This window comes from Gigantopelta aegis, chromosome 2 (assembly GCF_016097555.1).
Source record: "Gigantopelta aegis isolate Gae_Host chromosome 2, Gae_host_genome, whole genome shotgun sequence".
Lineage (NCBI taxonomy): Eukaryota > Metazoa > Mollusca > Gastropoda > Neomphalida > Peltospiridae > Gigantopelta > Gigantopelta aegis.
In genome coordinates this window covers 3887820-3906173 of record NC_054700.1, presented here as the reverse complement: position 1 = coordinate 3906173, position 18354 = coordinate 3887820, and the positions used below count along the sequence as shown (strand labels likewise).

At 38.3% G+C, this 18354-nt stretch overlaps 2 protein-coding genes across 5 annotated transcripts in view; one reads left to right on the top strand and one right to left on the bottom strand.

Annotated features, from left to right (window-relative positions):
* Positions 1 to 1218: 1218 nt before the first annotated feature.
* Positions 1219 to 7746, bottom strand: LOC121380017 (putative ankyrin repeat protein RF_0381). Of its 4 annotated transcripts, none has more exons than XM_041508744.1 (2): positions 7662 to 7746; positions 1219 to 3044 (listed from the first exon to the last, which is right to left on the bottom strand). In XM_041508744.1, exon 2 carries the CDS (start codon positions 2911 to 2913, stop codon positions 1753 to 1755), a length of 1161 nt encoding a protein of 386 aa, XP_041364678.1. In that variant the 5' UTR covers positions 2914 to 3044; positions 7662 to 7746; the 3' UTR covers positions 1219 to 1752. The 4 variants fall into 4 exon arrangements, with proteins under 4 accessions (XP_041364678.1, XP_041364694.1, XP_041364687.1 ...); XM_041508760.1 differs by having other exon boundaries at positions 7607 to 7713; XM_041508753.1 differs by lacking the exon at positions 7662 to 7746 and adding an exon at positions 4965 to 5307.
* Positions 7747 to 7845: 99 nt separating this feature from the next.
* The window catches only part of LOC121379223 (nucleolar protein 6-like), a 35809-nt gene continuing 25300 nt past the window's right edge, over positions 7846 to 18354 (top strand). Inside the window, exons 1-10 of the mRNA XM_041507737.1 lie at positions 7846 to 7912; positions 9865 to 10059; positions 10425 to 10541; positions 11377 to 11559; positions 12249 to 12417; positions 13118 to 13258; positions 14167 to 14330; positions 15226 to 15346; positions 16109 to 16272; positions 17342 to 17457. Of these exons, the coding sequence (XP_041363671.1) occupies positions 7859 to 7912; positions 9865 to 10059; positions 10425 to 10541; positions 11377 to 11559; positions 12249 to 12417; positions 13118 to 13258; positions 14167 to 14330; positions 15226 to 15346; positions 16109 to 16272; positions 17342 to 17457 (1424 nt within the window). The 5' untranslated portion in view covers positions 7846 to 7858. The remainder of the gene's footprint in view (positions 7913 to 9864; positions 10060 to 10424; positions 10542 to 11376; positions 11560 to 12248; positions 12418 to 13117; positions 13259 to 14166; positions 14331 to 15225; positions 15347 to 16108; positions 16273 to 17341; positions 17458 to 18354) is intronic.

Here is an 18354-nt window from a genome sequence, read left to right as displayed (position 1 = left end):
TTGTATGGGATTAAAGAGTAGATTATAACACCGGCCTCGGTGGTGTCGTGGTTAAGCCATCGAACATAAGGCTGGTAGGTAAGAGGTTCGCAGCCCGGTGCCGGTTCCCACCCAGAGTGAGTTTTAACGACTCAGTGGGTAGGTGTAAGGACACTACGACCCCTTCTCTCTCACTAACCACTAACTCACGGTCCTAGACAGACAGCCCAGATATTTGAGGTGTGTGCCCAGGACAACGTTCTTGAACCTTAATTGGATATTAGCACGAAAATAAGTTGAAATGAAAGATTATAACAGTGAACACATTTGTGTTGTAATTTGAAATCTGCTCGATTTACACTGATTTTCTTGTTTTACAAGGACATAAACTTAGAAATGTCAATTCCACTAGAAGCGAACATCAGATTAATTCAATATTTTGATACTTTCTTGTCGATAGGCAGTAGAACTTAAATCTAGAATTTAAAGACATTTTACCTGTAAGTTTTGTAGAAACGGGCATACAATAAAAGGTTCGCGACAAAGGCCAATACACATAATTTTGTTTAATACAATCAATCTCCCTCTGGTTGGCCTAACTACCAACCACATTGCACCTATATGGGCCCAGAACGTGTTTTACAAAATGACAAAATAGACGGCTGAAAACGTTTAAATAAATAATTTCACATAATTCGCGATATAGGCTAATACACATATCCTATACACACGTTCTTAACACGATCAATACCCAAGACGTATCCAGCTACCCACCAAATTTCAGGTAAATCAACCTAGCACGTTTTAAAAAAAAATACAAAATAGACGGCTTAAAAAAAACCAAACAAAAAATAATAATACTAATTTATTCGTCATAAACATAGGCAGTTCATAAGCACATCATTCATAACATAAATATATATCACATAATTATACATACACATAATACATTATCCATAATTTATCACATAATTATACATACACATAATACATTAAGCATAATTCACCATATGTTCATCACATAATAATACATTGCAGTGCATTGTGGGGAGTGATAAGTAGATTTATTACCCATATGGTTACAAATATCTTGGTACATATCAAAGTGATACGCCCCACTAGAACGCCAAGTGGGACTAACACTTTTGACGTCATCAGCTGGTGCAATACAACCTTACAGGAAAGTCAACACAACGAGATGAGTGATATAAATTAAGATCGATTATGGGTAATAAATAGGATATTAAACTCGCTACCATTTCGTATCATGTTTATGTTCCTCGTGAAATAAAGCTCGTGACAACTGAAAATTATTTCACTCGGGACATAAACATGATACAAAATGGAAGCTCGTTTAATATCCTACAAATTCTACATCGTAATTGTGCAGTCACTCGCACAAACACATACAAAAGCACTAACGAAAACAAATAACATGCATAATACATTAAAACCTCTTTATATGTGAAGGAAACACTAAAAGCATATTCTTGTTATAAAATGAAACATATTTTTAAAAAAGGATCCTTTGCTGATAAGAGTTTTCTAAATATCACCTTTCTACACGTCGCCGTCTTCAAAAATAATGAAATACAAGTGAAAATCACTAATTTAACCGTTTGGATTTCATTCTCTCGCAAGTTTGTCTTCTCTTTTCATTAAATTAATTATTTACTCCATGCAGAGTATTGTCCTAGTAGATTTTAAAACATTCCTTTCTTTACTCAAAGTCCAACATGGCGTCAGATGTAGACCCGCGGGTGAAGACATCGATTACACCGACATCTGCGGTTCACAAATGTTCCTCTTCAGTTTGTTGGGAATTTCCAGACCACCCACTTTATTTCTGACGTCCACGCCAATAGATTGTCTGATGCTCATTATGGACAATTTCTGTAGGCTTCGTACCTTCTGAAATACATCAAGAAGATACCGACTCATATCACTGTCTGCTGTCAAATACTGGAGTACAAATTCACAGTTGTAATATTCACAGCCGCTGTCTACAAGGAACTTTGTGATGGTTAAGTTTCCATAGTACACGGACAGAAGAAACGCCGTCACTGGTGTAGCTCGGTCTCCACAACAAAGAAGAGTGGTCAGTTTCTGTGGCGAAACTTGACGGAAAAATCCTTTTCCATTGAGGTAACAGTTTTCATTAACCAGCAGCCGGACACAGTCCAAGCTGTCCGTTTTCACTGCATAGTGCAGCGGTGTGAACCCTTCTCGGTCCGGCCAGTTTATGTCGGCTTTCGCGATTACCAGACTTTTCAGGCAGACAAACTTTAGGATTTTGTCGACTTTTCGTCCCTGATCGTGTTGCAGAGGAATGTCCTTGCCCAGACAATAGATCAGAGCTGACTTGTGTGATTTACTAACTAGATTGACGTTGCATCTTTTCCGAGTTAAAGCTTCCACTCCAGACACGAAACTAGATTTAGCTGCCACCATTAATGGCGAGAAGCCATCGCTGTTCTGAACGTCGATGTCGACCTCTTCTCGTGATAACAGAACGCCAAGACAGCGCTCCCTGCACTGTTCGCACGCAACGTGCACGGCCGTGTCGCCGAATGTATTCCGTGCATTGACGTCTGCGCCATGTTTCAACAGCACCGCGGCGCATTCTGGGAAATCCTTCAGCACGACGTTGAACAGCTGGGTACTCCCAGACGAGTCTCGTGCGTTAACGTCACTTCCTGCTTCCAGAAGGACCTCCATGACCTGGGCGTGACCGTACATCGCAGCATTGTTGAGAGCCTGGTCGAGTTTTCTCGAGCTACACGACTGAAGACTCTGTAGACATTTTGTCACTTGGTTTAATAAACCTCGTCTTGCCGCAGCGGTGATGTCCCAGTCAGTTTCCGGCGAAACCACATCATAACTTCCGGTTCTCCACTTCAACATCGACACTGCAGTGTTGTCAGCACCGAACATGAAACATCCTTGTCATAAAGATAATATGTTCTGTGGTATGTGATTTTCATAGTCTTTCAGGAAATGGCCAAGTCGATGGATAATGTATCCAGTATTATGTAAACCGGAATCATCCTGTGCAAAACGTACATCTGAAAAACATTCAAAAGACAAGTAAAACTAATGTTTTGAGACATTGAGGTAGCATTTATATATCTTATGCTCTATAAAATAAAATAAAAATCACTAGTACTGTATTTGATAACCGAAGGGGGTGGTATCTAACTCTTTTGGTAGACCATTCTTCTAATGACCATCGCTAGGGTCGTAGGATCGAATACCCTTGGCGGACCCACTGGATTATCACTTGTTCCAACCAGTGCATCGAAGACTGTGATATCAAACTCTAGTATGTACTGCCCTGTCTGTGTGAAAGTGCATATAAAATCTCCACTGCTGCTAATAGAAAAGAGCAGCCCATGAAGTGGCGACAGCGAGTTTCCTCTCTCAATATCTGTGTGGTCCTTAACCATATGTCCGACGCCATATAACCGTAAATAAAATGTGTTGAGTGCGTTGTTAAATAAAACATTTCCTTCCTTCCTTCTAACCACGATGATCTAGGAAACATTTTTTTTCTCCATCAGCGACAGTAATTCAACTGGAAAATTGATTAGCAACTTCTACTACTGTACTAGTATATAACGTTTTACAAGTATATAGCGCTCTCTCGGGAATTTGCATATAGCACACTTTGAAAGCAATATGTAATTTGGGAAAATGCGTTTAAAGTATTTACATATAGTACAATAAGAAATATTTTGATCGGTTTGACATTTGTATTTACATTCTCCAATCTGCAAAACAAAACCCTTATTTACAATGCAGAGTGGAATGGACATTTGAACTATTCGGGGGACGGGACGTCGCGCAGTGGTAAAGCGCTCACTTGAGATCGATCCCCCATCGGTCGGCCCATTGGGCTATTTCTCGTTCCAGCCAGTGCACCACGACTGGTATACCAAAGGCCGTGGTATGTGCTATCCTGTCTGTTGGAAAGTGCATACAAAAGATCCCTTGCTGCATTAGCAATGATGTAGCGGGTTTCCTCTAACGACTACGAGTCAGAATTACCAAATGTTTGACATCCAATAGTCGATGATTGATTAATCAATGTGCTCTAGTGGTGTCGTTAAACAAAACAAACTTCGATTCCATGAATCTATCCTGTGCTTCGATGAGATCCTTTACTGGACAATGGACTCTTATTTCACCATGTGTTACTGTCATTGTTATGTACATGTACATGTATTATATCTGTAAAGTTTACGTTACAAAGGTTACAAAGAAAACAAACAAAACTGAGATTACGTAACAACAAACTTGCACCCAAATATGTGTCATTTGGATCGAATCCATGTGACCAGGCAGGTTTACAGAATCACGTGAACTTGCGGACCTCGGACTGCTTGATTCTGATATGGGTTGGGCGTGTAGAGATAAGACTATATATTATAAGGTAAATAATAATATAACAAATCGGAAATAAGTTCGCGGTGCTAACAACGTGTTCGCGATTTTCGCGGTATATTTTATTCGCGAACATATTTGCGTATACGGTAGCATTAAGCGACAATGTAATTAAATATAACGTAGGCCTAATATAATATATTTTCGAGACAGTGCACCACAACTGGTATATTAAAGGTCGTGGTATGTGTTATCCTGTCTGTGGGATGGTGCATATAAAAGACCCTTTGCTACTACATGTACAAATGAAGCGTGTTTCCTATCTAAGATTACACGTCAAACTTACCAAATATTTTACATCCAATAGGCGCTGATTAATAAATCAAAGTGATCTAGTGATGTCATTAAACAAAACAAACTTTACGATGGAAACCGATGGGAAATACTTTTTTAGTTGTACTTTCGCTTTGTTCGGATGCTATATTTACCGTATGACATTTGGGATTAGCAGTCCGCGATAAGAAGCAAATATTAGTTAGAATATTAAACACGTTTAACGCTGATTTAGTACAAATAATAAACACAAAATGATAAACAAATACCTAGCGGAATGAATGGTTTTCAACGATAAACGTACAATTATTTGGCATCGTTACAAAACGGATCCATGGATACTTCCTTCGCCTGCCTTTGGCCTTTTGCCACGATTTTAATGTATGGGAAATAACTCTAGTTTTTGTTCTCTAGTTGTTCAAAAAGCTTGTACAGACTACATGTATTGGATAATATATTAGTATACAATTGCAACTTCACAACAATATAGGGCCCTGGCAGAGGAAGATCCAGGACCCGTATACCCCTAAATTTATATATTCGTGTGCCTCTTTTTTTTTTTTTTCTAGCTTAAAACAGTCATTGGGTTGCCCTTTACCCTCTAGTTCCTCCTCCAAATTGTTTGCATCTGCCTCGCATTCGAAAGTGGGATGTGGCACTGTAATGGCCCGGGGGTGGATCGTTATGTTATTGTTAAAGGGCCCTGTGCTAGCAGTGTGACCTATCCCCAGAACGGTAAAGCGCTCGCTTGATGGGCGGTCGGTTTGTGATCGATCCCCGTCAGTGGGCCCATTGGGCTATTTCTCGCTCCAGCCAGTGCGCCACGACCGACTGGTACATCAAAGGCCGTGGTATGTGTTATCCTGTCTATGGGATGGTGCATATAAAAGATCCCTTGCTGCTAATCAAAAAGAGTAGCCCATGAAGTGGCAACAGCAGGTTTCTCCCTCAATATCTGTATGGTCTTTAACCATATGTCTGACGCCATATAACTGTAAATAAAATGTGTTGAGTGCGTCGTTAAATAAACCATTTTCTTCTTCATCCACAAAAAAAACAAAAAAACAAAACATATAATATATATAACTGTCTCAAAATGTAGGAGGGGCCCACTTTAGATCCGCCACTGGTGGGATCCACAATACCCCCACTCTGTACACGTGCCTTGTTTAATATAAGGAAAGATGTAATATATATTTGTCGGCTGGGTGTTTCTGGAGAATATATATAAGCACGTTGCGGGGGGGGGGGGGGGGGGGGCGGGTCTACACAGTGGTGATCGGAGTTAATAAGGGTGGCGAGTCATGCTCCCCCGGACCGGCCTCGGTGGCGTCGTGGCAGGCCATCGGTCTACAGGCTGGTAGGTACTGGGTTTGGATCCCAGTCGAGACATGGGATTTTTAATCCAGATACCGACTCCAAACCCTGAGCGAGTGCTCCGCAAGGCTCAATGGGTAGGTGTAAACCACTTGCACCGACCAGTGATCCATAACTGGTTCAACAAAGGCCATGGTTTGTGCTATCCTGCCTGTGGGAAGCGCAAATAAAAGATCCCTTGCTGCCTGTCGTAAAAAAAAGTAGCCTATGTGGCGACAGCGGGTTTCCTCTAAAAACAGTGTCAGAATGACCATATGTTTGACGTCCAATAGCCGATGATAAGATTAAAAATCAATGTGCTCTAGTGGCGTCGTTAAATAAAACAAACTTTACTTTTTGCTCCCCCGGACAATATATTGATAATTTTTACAACCACCACCCCACAGACGCGCCTCCCGCTCTTGTAGCCGTCTTTATATCGAATACGCAGCCATTGTAAGATGTTTTTGACTAAAATAACGTATTCAATATATTTTCTTGTTTAGAACTCCAATGTCTGTATAACCAATGTATTTGTGGTCATGGACTAATTTTTTCACTGGTCATTTTTCATTTTACTTTGTAATATACAATGTCTTTTTTTTTTTTTCGTAGGTTCAAAATTATTTATTGGGAGTTAAAATTGTGTTTGGACTATTTTAAACATTAGGACGACAGAACCCCCCCCCCCAAAAAAAAAAAAAAAAAAAAAAAACACACACACAACAAACCCCCCCCCCCAAAAAAAAAAAAAACCTACCTTGTTAAAACAGACACTGACATTCAAAACAAGAATGTATTTACTATGTAATTTTAGTCACCAAAAAGGCTGTTAGATGGAATTATTTTATAATCGAAGCAAACTCAGGACAAGCCCTTTAAAGTTTTGAAACTTTAAAGTCACAATCCCAAATTGGATCCGATACAAATGGTCAGTAAGTAACACAACTGGATAAACAACAAAGTGAAGCATACAATCCTTTTGTATATATGCAATAAAAAAAAAATTCAATAATAATTTAAAATCACAACAACAAAAAAACCAGGCGCGTGTGCAGGATGTGGGTTTTGGGAGTCGAACGCCCCTTCCCCGCTCAAGCAAATTGTCTTTTTTTTTCCCCAATATATTTTCCAGGAGGACATGTTACGACCCCACCCAAAAAATTCGCTCGCCACAGTTTAGACCCCCTCCTGCTAAAATGCCTGCAGACACGCCTGTAACCATTACTTCTCAGACGTAGGCTTTTTTAGAATTATGGAAAATGTATTTGGTAGTATTTTAAACACCAGAATAATCAGAAACAATTCAGATATAATCGAAGTATAATATCTGATTTCGATTATCATCTACGGCTCTAATAGTGAAACATTATTGAACAATGTGCTGGAGCATGTGAAAATCGCCATTTCATTTTCATTAATCCATTTTAAGTTATATCCGTATATCATATTAAGTTTCAAGTACGTTATCCTGGACACACGTAGCTTGGCTACTTGGCCAGATAGTGTTTAGTTGTTTGTATGGGAGAAGTCGTTGTAGTGGTTTTACACCTACTTATTGAGTCATTAAATCTCGCTCTGGGTAGGACGCGAATCCTGTGGGTACCTACCAACAAGGCCGGTAAAGTTCCCTGATAATTCCCGAAATATAACGAATAAAAGTCTCGCTTTCACAAAGTATCCGGACATTTTATTTGTTTAAATAATCGAGGTGAAATAGACTTTACTCCAATCATATACTGTTATTGTTACCTTATTACATATATTAAAGCGTAGTACTGCGTACATTTTGGTGTAAAAGTAGCACATGTGTTTGTTGATGGACATGGCAAAACGCAAGCCGGATAAATCATCTTCGGGGGTAATCTAATATAGGGGCTTCTGTAAATGTTTTACAAATAACATTTCCTTTTCTAAAGTGTAATTAATTTGGGGAATGGTACTGGGCCCCGTTCCAGGAAGCATTCTTAGCACTACTATCACCATAAATACCTACCGTAACCATCGATGATCGCAACTAAAGTCTAAACTTACTAAAGTAACCTGGTCGGTGGTCTAAAGATCTAATGTCACTAATGTGGTACTTACGGTTTTCATGTGTTGAGCTGTGATAAGATCAGTCTAACACGTCTGTATGCTTGTCTGGTTCAATACGCAAGAGAGAGAGAGAGAGAGAGAGAGAGCACCACGCTGTCGGCTGGTATTCTTGGATATGTGAGCAATGATGCGGTCAAAACCATACTGCGATGTAAGAAACTGTATTGCAATATGTAGTGCAATATAGTTGATATTATTTAAATTTAATATTTATGTTTTTTTTAATGAAAACAGAAGGCATAACTTTTTAATGATCTTTATTAGTTTCAGCTGTCAGGCTAAATGTTTTAGGCCATATTTTTATTTTTTAATACAATACTAGTCTACCAGAACACCGGTGTGACGGTGTCAAACTATTTATAAATTGTCACATTCGGAAATCCTTACTATCGGGTTTTTCCATTGCTGCTCTCTGGACATGGAAATGTACGTATTGAGTCGCAATGTTTTGGCAGATCAACCAAACCAGAGCCGAGGTATTTTGAACGATCGGCCGAAGTATTCCGAGTTCAGTGAAAAACAGCGAAGTGTGATTCTCATTTGTTAGTTTATTTCTTTGAAGATGTTAGCTGTAGCCGTATTTCAACTTAAATGTACAATGAATGATAATGTGTAACTGTAAGTAACAAAACATTTCTTTGTAATTATCATTAACTGGTTATTTTCACTGGACTTTTAACACGTTTTTTTTTAGAAGTTAGAACCAAGTATAACCGACCTATCACGGAAAAATATCCGCCCGGTCCCCCCTTCCCCTAACCCTAACCCTAGCCCTAACCCCAGCCATAATCCCAACCCTAACCCTAACCCTAACCCTAACCCTAACCCTCAACCCTAACTAAAAATAATAATGGAGGGGACCGGGCGGATATTATACCCCTATCACTTCGTATGCCAACAAGTAAGCCGACTACGCTTGACGTGATTGTTACATTTCCTGTCATCACCAATTAATAAAATGATGTGGTTTTTGTTTGTTTGCCTATTTCAAGTCAAATAAGATACAAGGAAAAAAAATTGCGATACGCAAAACTGTACTGCGGTTCATATCGAGCTGATCAATTATCGCAGTATACCGGTTTATCGTTGCAGCGCTACTCCATCCAAACACCAAGCTCCACCTTCCCACTGAAACTCTATATGGTCAAGTGCCCACAAATCTGCTCCCATCGGTACAAACACAAAGTCTCCATTCAGTGGTAGACTGGTCGCGGGTCACCACACAACCTTAATTTTTGTCTTCGATTGCCAGCCCGTTTACTGTCATTGTAAATTAGGGGTGAAAATTTATAATTGGTATGAGGCAGTTATAAGCCATTAACATAGATGTCAAATGGCAGTAAATTGATGATTTGCTCATTTTCTAAGAAAGACACTTGCTCATTGTGTAAAAATTGATAGATCTATTATACACCAAATATATTTGATGAAACTGCGTTTGATAAAAAGCATTCACACGAAAATATGGGAGATAACTCTCATATCTTATGCATTTGGCAATTATCGCTCGGCAAATAAACTGACAAAGTAACTTCATGGATGTCCGATACTAATGAATACATCCAAGATGTTCCAAATAGTCTGTAACCAATTTATTATTTAACTAATTCACACTTCTTGGCAAAGAAGATTTTAATTGTTAAAGGGGCACTTACGACTACCATAATTTTATGTAGTTATTTTCACTTTAAAGTTAATTTTAAGATATTTTCTTAGTCGTCAGGAGAAGACTCCGACTCCACTGCTGACGAAGATGAACAGACTGAGAATGCTCAACAGAACGGCAGCCCAACTCCAAACAAAGTGCAGAGAACGTCAAAAACCGATCTGTCGAAAGATCCATCGCCCAATCAGCTTGTGGAACTAAAAGAAACTGAAAACCTTTTTCAGTCCAGTTTGCTGAGGTTACAGGTTTGTTAACCTTTTAAACGTGAGATATAGGTGTTCTGAGCTAAACAACAGCTGTCCTTGACCTTGAGATATTCTGTGCACATGGCATTACAAAGGTTAAGATTAGTGATGTTCCAATGATCTGCTACAACCAAAAGTTGATCTTTTGGGCTCCACTCATATTATAATAGTTAACATGACAATAAAAGTATGTTCTAATAATTCAAATCCTTGAGTTCATATAATTTTAACTAATTGTATAATTGAAAGTGCATAAAATTGATTATAGTCAGTGACAAGATTCCAACCGAATCTCACCACTAGTTGAGATAGCAGTGTTTGACCATATATGCAGTATGTTATGAAAGTGAAATATATATTTACAGATCACAGAGCTTCTGACTGAAGTTTGTTTGAAGGATGGTCGGAAAAAGAAAATCGAAGAAAAGATCCAGGACTTGAAAGTCTCACTTCTTGCTCTCCCAGATGGAAAAATGTATACAGTAGGTCTTGAACAAAATATTGTGTTAGTTTGCTTTGTGAAAACACTATACATCAGGCTCCATATTCATAAACGTACTTAAGTCAATGTATGATACCTAAGTACATATTTAAAGTACATAGATAAGTATCATACATTGCCTTAAGTATGTTTGTGAATATGAAACCAAGGCTTCTAGATTGTGGTAGCCCCACTCCCATGGCTAGTGATATTGAATTTTGGGCTAGTAAATAACTACTATTGCCATGCCTGAGGGCTAGTGAAAATATTTGGTCAAATGTTGCAGTTAGTCTATTTTGTAAATATGACTATCCTGCCCCCACCCCAACCCCCCAATGTTAGTGATAAGCTCTACCTCTCTCTTTAGGTGACGTATCTGATTATTACTATTATTTAGTAAAATTGTATTAACTTATAAGTAAAGATGGGCTAGTGAATTTTTAATTGTGGCTAGTAAATTAAAAAAATCACTGATCACATAGCTAGTGGATTTTATAAAAATTCTAGAAGCCCTGGGCTAGTGAATTTTTAATTGTGGCAAGTAAATTTTAAAAATCACTGATCCCATGGCTAGTGGATTTTTATAAAAATTCTAGAAGCCCTGTATACATACTACCTGTCAGCAAAGGCCTGAGATTAGTGATTCTGTTGATGCAAACATTTCTAATAAAATATTTCTTGCTGCTGATGATGAGAAAGTGTAGCTTATGTGGCAAGAACATTATTTATTAACTTGATATTATTTGGAATTTTTTTAAAGTGTAATTTTAATGCTTGCTATATTTTAGAATTTCTTTATTTCTTTTCATTATGAAATTCTCCTTTATTTCTTCTAGCTCTCTGATACGAGATGGTTGGAGAAGAAAGGACTGCAGGTTCCTGTAATCCAGGAACCTAAAAGCAGGAAGGGTAATTTCCACTTTCTTGCCCCGCGATCCGTCGAGGTTGTCGGGAGTTTCCTGCTGGGCACCTGCATCAAGCCAGGAGTGCATGTGGATCTCGCCGTTACAATGCCTAAGGTAATATTTCTCATTCCAGCCAGTGCACCATGACTGGTATATCATAGGCAGTGGTATGTGCTATCCTATCTATTGGATTATGTTTATAAAAGATCCCTTGCTGCTAATGGAAAAATGTAATCTAAGACCGTCAATATTACCAAATGTTTGACTGGTGTATCCAATAGCCGATGATTAATAAATCAGTGTGCTCTAGTGGTGTTGTTAAACAAATTTTAATGTAATCTTTTTACAGATTCAACAGCGGGAAATGAAAGGAAAATTTTATGACACCGCAGTAAACAAAGTTACTATGGCTGTAGTATTTGGTGTCTAACATGATTAGTTTGTCACTTGGTCTAGAGAACAAAGGAAAGGAATGTTTAGTTACTAATGCCTCAGCACATTTTAAACTACAGCTATTTGGTGTCTAACATATGAGAATGTTTAACAGTTGGTTTGGAAACAAAAGAAATGTATGTTTAATGACACCTCAGCATATTTTAAAATACCACTATTTGGTGTCTAACATATGACTATTTTTAACACTTGGTTTGGAATCAAAAGAAATGTTTGTTTAACGACACCTCAGCACATTTTAAACTATATCTATTCAATATCTAACATACAGTTACTTTTACCCTTAGTTGATGCCATAGATAGCTACACAAATCTCTATCCTGATGTTTAGTTTTCTCTGTCTGGTTTAGGAATGCATCCAGGCGAAGGACCATCTCAATCATCGCTACATCAGAAAGCGAGCACTGTACCTGACGACGATCGCACACCATTTGCAGTCAGAGGATTTGGTACACGACCTCAAGTTTACTCATCACCATGGCGACAATCTCAAGCCAGTTCTTCAGATGCGGGTTAAAGGTATCACAAGTTCATCACAGTTCTGTGGTTATGGTCTCAACATTGATAATTTGTGTAATCCATCTATAGGTAAAAAGACCATGTAAATCTTGGCTTAAATTTAATATGTGAATGAAAAACAGGTTACACAGAATAAAAATTATGTGAACGAAACGATTGATGTTATTGTTAGATGTACAAATGGATAATTTGTAACCTGGTTATATTTTATTGTTATTTTAATTTAAATATTTTGTTCATTTCATGTTCAACAAATTGGAAATAAAAACATATTTGCTACTAAAGACTTAGTAAAGTCTGAGGAAGCCTCATTATAATGTCAACTCATTGTAACCAAGTCCTTCACATCTGAGGAGTACGATCACACTTGCATACCTAAGCATACTCTAATTTTATCTGAGAAGTGTTTTTTTGTCGTCCACCTAAAACATGGTTTCAGCACACCTCCTGCTTTAACCCCAGTGTATTGCTTCTGTAATTGTTCAATGTGTGAGATTTACAACTGCTTTGTGTTAATATGTGCAAGCTTTACTCCAGATCTTTCATATATTTATATTGCAAATCACTCGCCTTGAGCTTATGAGAAGATTAATATATCACTCACCTGACATTTTCAAACATGAAGGACTGTATAACACTGCCGTTTCTCTGTTACAGTAGTGTGTGTTATATCGAGGTTATTCTGTTGTGTTTTCTACAGACGGTAATGCGCACGGTTTTGAAGTTCACATTCACATAGTGCCAGAATCCGGTTCGTTCAAACTGAACCGATTTCACATTACCAAGAACAACGTCAGAAAGTACTGGGTCGAGGACAGGGATGTGACAGAGGATAGTCATGGTGAGTACAGAACTTTACAAAATTTTTTTTTTTTTTATATCATTAACCTGACCTCTGGACTGTGACATCCCCCCCCCCCCCCCCCCCCCCCCTCCCCCCTGATTACATTAGACTAGTCCAAACATTTTAACAGCCAATGACATGGCTAAAATCTTCCAGTGAACCCTGAGTTCCTGTTCCGGTCACGTGATAGTAATTTCCTTATTTCTCTTTTGTTAAGTTTGCAGATTTTTTGCTCCCACTTTATCCAAACCATCTTGACTTTGTTGTTGGATTTGGGTATGGTTTTGTGTCATCATGTTAAAGTCAAAGGACAGGATATAGGGAGTACATTTTCCATGGTGGCATTTAGACGGACATGATTTAAGGGTGCCACTATGAGAGACACAGTTGTAGATACGGCCTTTAATGCTGTGGAATTTATGTTTAGTAAATATATAGAATAGAAAAAAATGTTTGTTAGCCATTGGGTCGTTGCTTGTACAGTAAAGTACTCTTACAATGAACCAGAAGAGATCATGCTAGTTAGTTCATTATAGAGTAGTTCATTGTACACAGTTGCATAAGTTGGTTATTAATGTATAGGGAGATAAAATGGGACTTTTATGATCAGTTCGTTCTACGCAGTAGTTCGTTCTAAGCATGTTCAATATAAGTGTACTTTACTGTATGTTTCATTAGCGATATAGCAGGATTTAACACAAAAAAACCCCAGAAAAACCTGGCAGATACAAGCATCAAAATAAGTTGAGAAAGTTGCAAACACTACATCATTCTTGACAAAATTTGTGAAGGAGCAGCACATTTAACTCTTCTTTACATGGCTTGTGAATATTAGAAGGTTTATTTTGACACAGTCAAAGTTTTCTGCATTTGTTTTCACTGTAACAGCACCAGTTGTTTTATAGATGAAGAAAACTTGGCCACTCCACTGTACAACACCGCGATACTGAGGGACTTGACTTTATTGGACAACACCAGATCACTGGAGGAGAGCCTGTCCGCGACGCCTGGTATTAAACACGGCATGGTCCTACTCAAAGTGTGGCTCCGTCAGAGAGAACTCAGCACGGTACGAATACGTCAAATAATATTCCATTGCCCGTTTCACTTGCACCATCCAGCACAATACAAATACATCAAATAATATTCCATTGACAATTTCACTTGCACCATCCAGCACAATACAAATACATCAAATAATATTCCATTGACGATTTCACTTGCACCATCCAGCACAATACAAATACATCAAATAATATTCCATTGACGATTTCACTTGCTCCATCCAGCACAATACAAATACATCAAATAATATTCCATTGACGATTTCACTTGCTCCATCCAGCACAATACAAATACATCAAATAATATTCCATTGACGATTTCACTTGCTCCATCCAGCACAATACAAATACATCAAATAATATTCCATTGAAAATTTCACTTGCACCATCCAGCACAATACAAATACATCAAATAATATTCCATTGACGATTTCACTTGCTCCATCCAGCACAATACAAATACATCAAATAATATTCCATTGACGATTTCACTTGCTCCATCCAGCACAATACAAATACATCAAATAATATTCCATTGACGATTTTACTTGCTCCATCCAGCACAATACAAATACATCAAATAATATTCCATTGCCGATTTCACTTGCACCATCTAGCACAATACAAATACATCAAATAATGTTCCATTGACGATTTCACTTGCACCATCAATCACGATACGGTACGTCAAATAATATTCCATTGGCGATTTCACTTGCACCATCAATCACGATACGGTACGTCAAATAATATTCTACTGATGATTTCACTTGCACCATCCAGCACATTATTGCATTGGTTATGAGAGTATTGTTGTAGTTCCAATGATTTCACAGCATTTCCTAGTGGGTTTTTTTTTATAACTATCTTTATATTAATTGTTGTCCACTCTTTTTCCAGGGTTATGGATCATTCAGCGGGTTTATCGTGTCCATGTTTGTTCTGTATCTGTTGTCACAGCGACGCCTGAACAAATTCATGAGCAGTTACCAAGTCTTCCGAAACACACTCCTCTCTCTTTGTGAGTATTGAATACAGAGTTATGGCAATTTTGAAAAGTTTTTGTCACCTGTGGCAATATTGAGCCTTCCTAAACCAGTAACTTTTGCAAAACCAAAAATATCCCTTCAACTGACGGCAGTAACTTTTTTCCAGCAGCAAAAGTCTCTGACCTTGAGCAATTTAGTGGGGCGGGACATAGCCCAGGGTAAATAGATCCCCGTGGTAAATTCAATGAGCTCAAGTGGTAAAGTTATCGTCTGATGTGTGGTCTGTCTGAGGATCGATCCCCGTCGGTGGACCCATTGGGTTATTTCTCATTCAGTGGGGCAGGACGTAATCAAGTGGTAAAGTTATCGTCTGATGTGTGGTCTGTCTAGGATCGATCCCCGTCGGTGGACCCATTGGGTTATTTCTCATTCAGTGGGGCAGGACGTAATCAAGTGGTAAAGTTATCGGCTGATGTGTGGTCAGTCTAGGATCGATCCCTGTCGGTGGACCCATTGGGCTATTTCTCTTTCCAGCCAGTGCAACATGACTGGTATATTAAAGGCCGTGGTATTGCTATCCTATCTGTGGGAAAAGTGCATATAAAAAATCCCTTGCTGCTAATGCAAACATGTGGCAGGTTTCCTCTTGAAGACTATATGTCAGAATTACCAAATGTTTGATATTCAGTAGCCAATGATTAATAAATCAGTGTGCTCTAGTGGTGTTGTCAAAGAAAAGAAACTTCAACTTCAGGTGAGCGTGCTACTTTAAGCCAACATTCCTTTCTTTTCAGCTTCGTCTGACTGGTGTGAGAAGCCGATCAGTCTGTGTACAGATACCAGTGACGAGATCCGCCCCTCGATGTCGGACTTCCAGGGGGCGTTTGATGTCGTTTTCGTCGACCACTCGGGATACACCAACCTGTGTGCTGGCATAACCAGGTCTCTCTACAACAGAGTAGGTTTAACTTTCACATATATTACTGTACGTTTAACGTTCATCAGTGTAAATATGTTTAACTTATTATGCTGTTATTGTGTAGATGACGTTTAAAATTCATGTAATACCTGATATACTTGATTCGCTGGATCGATAACCCTCTGTGAGCTCATATTTTTTTCAATCTCAGGCAGTAGCATATAACTGGCACATCAAAGGCTTTGGTATGTACTGTCCTATCTGAAAAAGTGTATATAATAGATTCCTTGCCGCTTACGGCAAAATGTAGCGGGTTCGATCGATCGCCATTTTTGAGCACATTGAACTATTTCCCGTTCTAGATAGTACACCACGACAAGTATATTAAAGGTGTGGTATGTACTATCCTGTCTGTTGGATGGTGTAGGCAAAATGTAGCGGGTTCGATCGATCGCCATCTTTGAGCACATTGAACTATTTCCCGTTCTAGATAGTACACCACGACAAGTATATTAAAGGTGTGGTATGTACTATCCTGTCTGTTGGATGGTGTATAAAAAACATACCCTGCTACTAATGAAAAAAATATAGCAGGTTTCTCTAAGGCTACATGTAAAAATTACCAAATATTTGACATCCAATAGCAAATGATTAATAAATCAATGTGCTCTAGTGATGTTGTTAACCAAAACAAATTTTAACCATCTATCACTCTTGGTGCACTGCACTTACTGTTTTTTTCCCCATCCCAGCCAGTGTGACTGATATACCAAAGGCTGTGGTATGTACTGTCCTGTCTGAGAAAGTGTATATAAAAGATTTCTTGCTGCTTATTGGATGTTGTGGATGGAGGAGCTGGTGAAAGTCAACATCTGCGCCCATAACAGGCGTACCCTACAACAGCTTGCTTTGAATGTGCACAGTAAAACCTATGACCTGACCTGACCTAACCTATGGAAAAATGTAGCGGGTTTCCTCTAAGACTGTCAGAATTACCAAGTGTTTGACGTCCAGTATCTGATTATTAATAAATCATTGTGCTCTAGTGGTGTCGTCGTTAAACAAAACAGACTTTTAACAATTCACGTCTGCTGTGATACTTCTAAAGGTGGTGCATGAGGCCAGACTGGCGTTGCAGTTTCTGGAAGATCGCCGGATTGACAGTTTTGATGTGCTTTTCCTGAAGCCAGTGTCCTTTCTAACCACGTTTGACCATCTGTTTCAGTAAGTATGGCAAACTGACTATAAATAGACCCATATTTAGAGATTATAGACAATGGGATATAATACCTGTAATTAAGTATGGCAAACTGACTATAAATAGACCCATATTTAGAGATTATAGACAATGGGATATAATTAAGAAAATGCCATGACAAGAAGCAGGCCTTGGAAAAACTAAATTGCTTATAGTCCACAACCACAAGAAGTGCCATGGCATTCCTGATTGTATTATGGTAAGATATCAAATGTTGGTGTGTTTTTTATGGTGGATAATAAAATTCAGTATTATAATAATACATTGTTTAATTAGGTCATGTTGACATATTTTTATAGTGACCTACTTTTAAATGCATTACTGTTTTTCTGTGAAAATTTTGGTATTATAATAAATAATTGCATACTTCTAAATTGTTTATATATTATTACTAGCTGCAACACGCATACTGCTAAAGCAATACATATCCCACAAAGCTCCTAAATTGTTTATATATTATTACTAGCTGCAACACGCATACTGCTAAAGCAATACATATCCCACAAAGCTCCTAAATTCAAGGGCAATAACTGTTAAACATGGATAAATTCCATTTTTTGACAGAAATATGGCCTTGGAATGAATAACCATGAACATCAAACTTGATCTTACAAGAACTTTCAAAAATGGCTAAATCGCCATGAAATTCAAACATAATGTGTAACTCTACTTGATAACCTATATACAAAAGCTCAACTTAATATCAGGAGGCATTATAAATTCCACTAGCCATGGGATCAGTGATTTAAAACATTTACTAGCCACAATTAAAAATTCACTAGTCCTAATTTACTTTAAGTTACCGTAATACAATTTTACTAAATAATAATAATAATGAGATACGTCACCTAGAGAGGGAGATA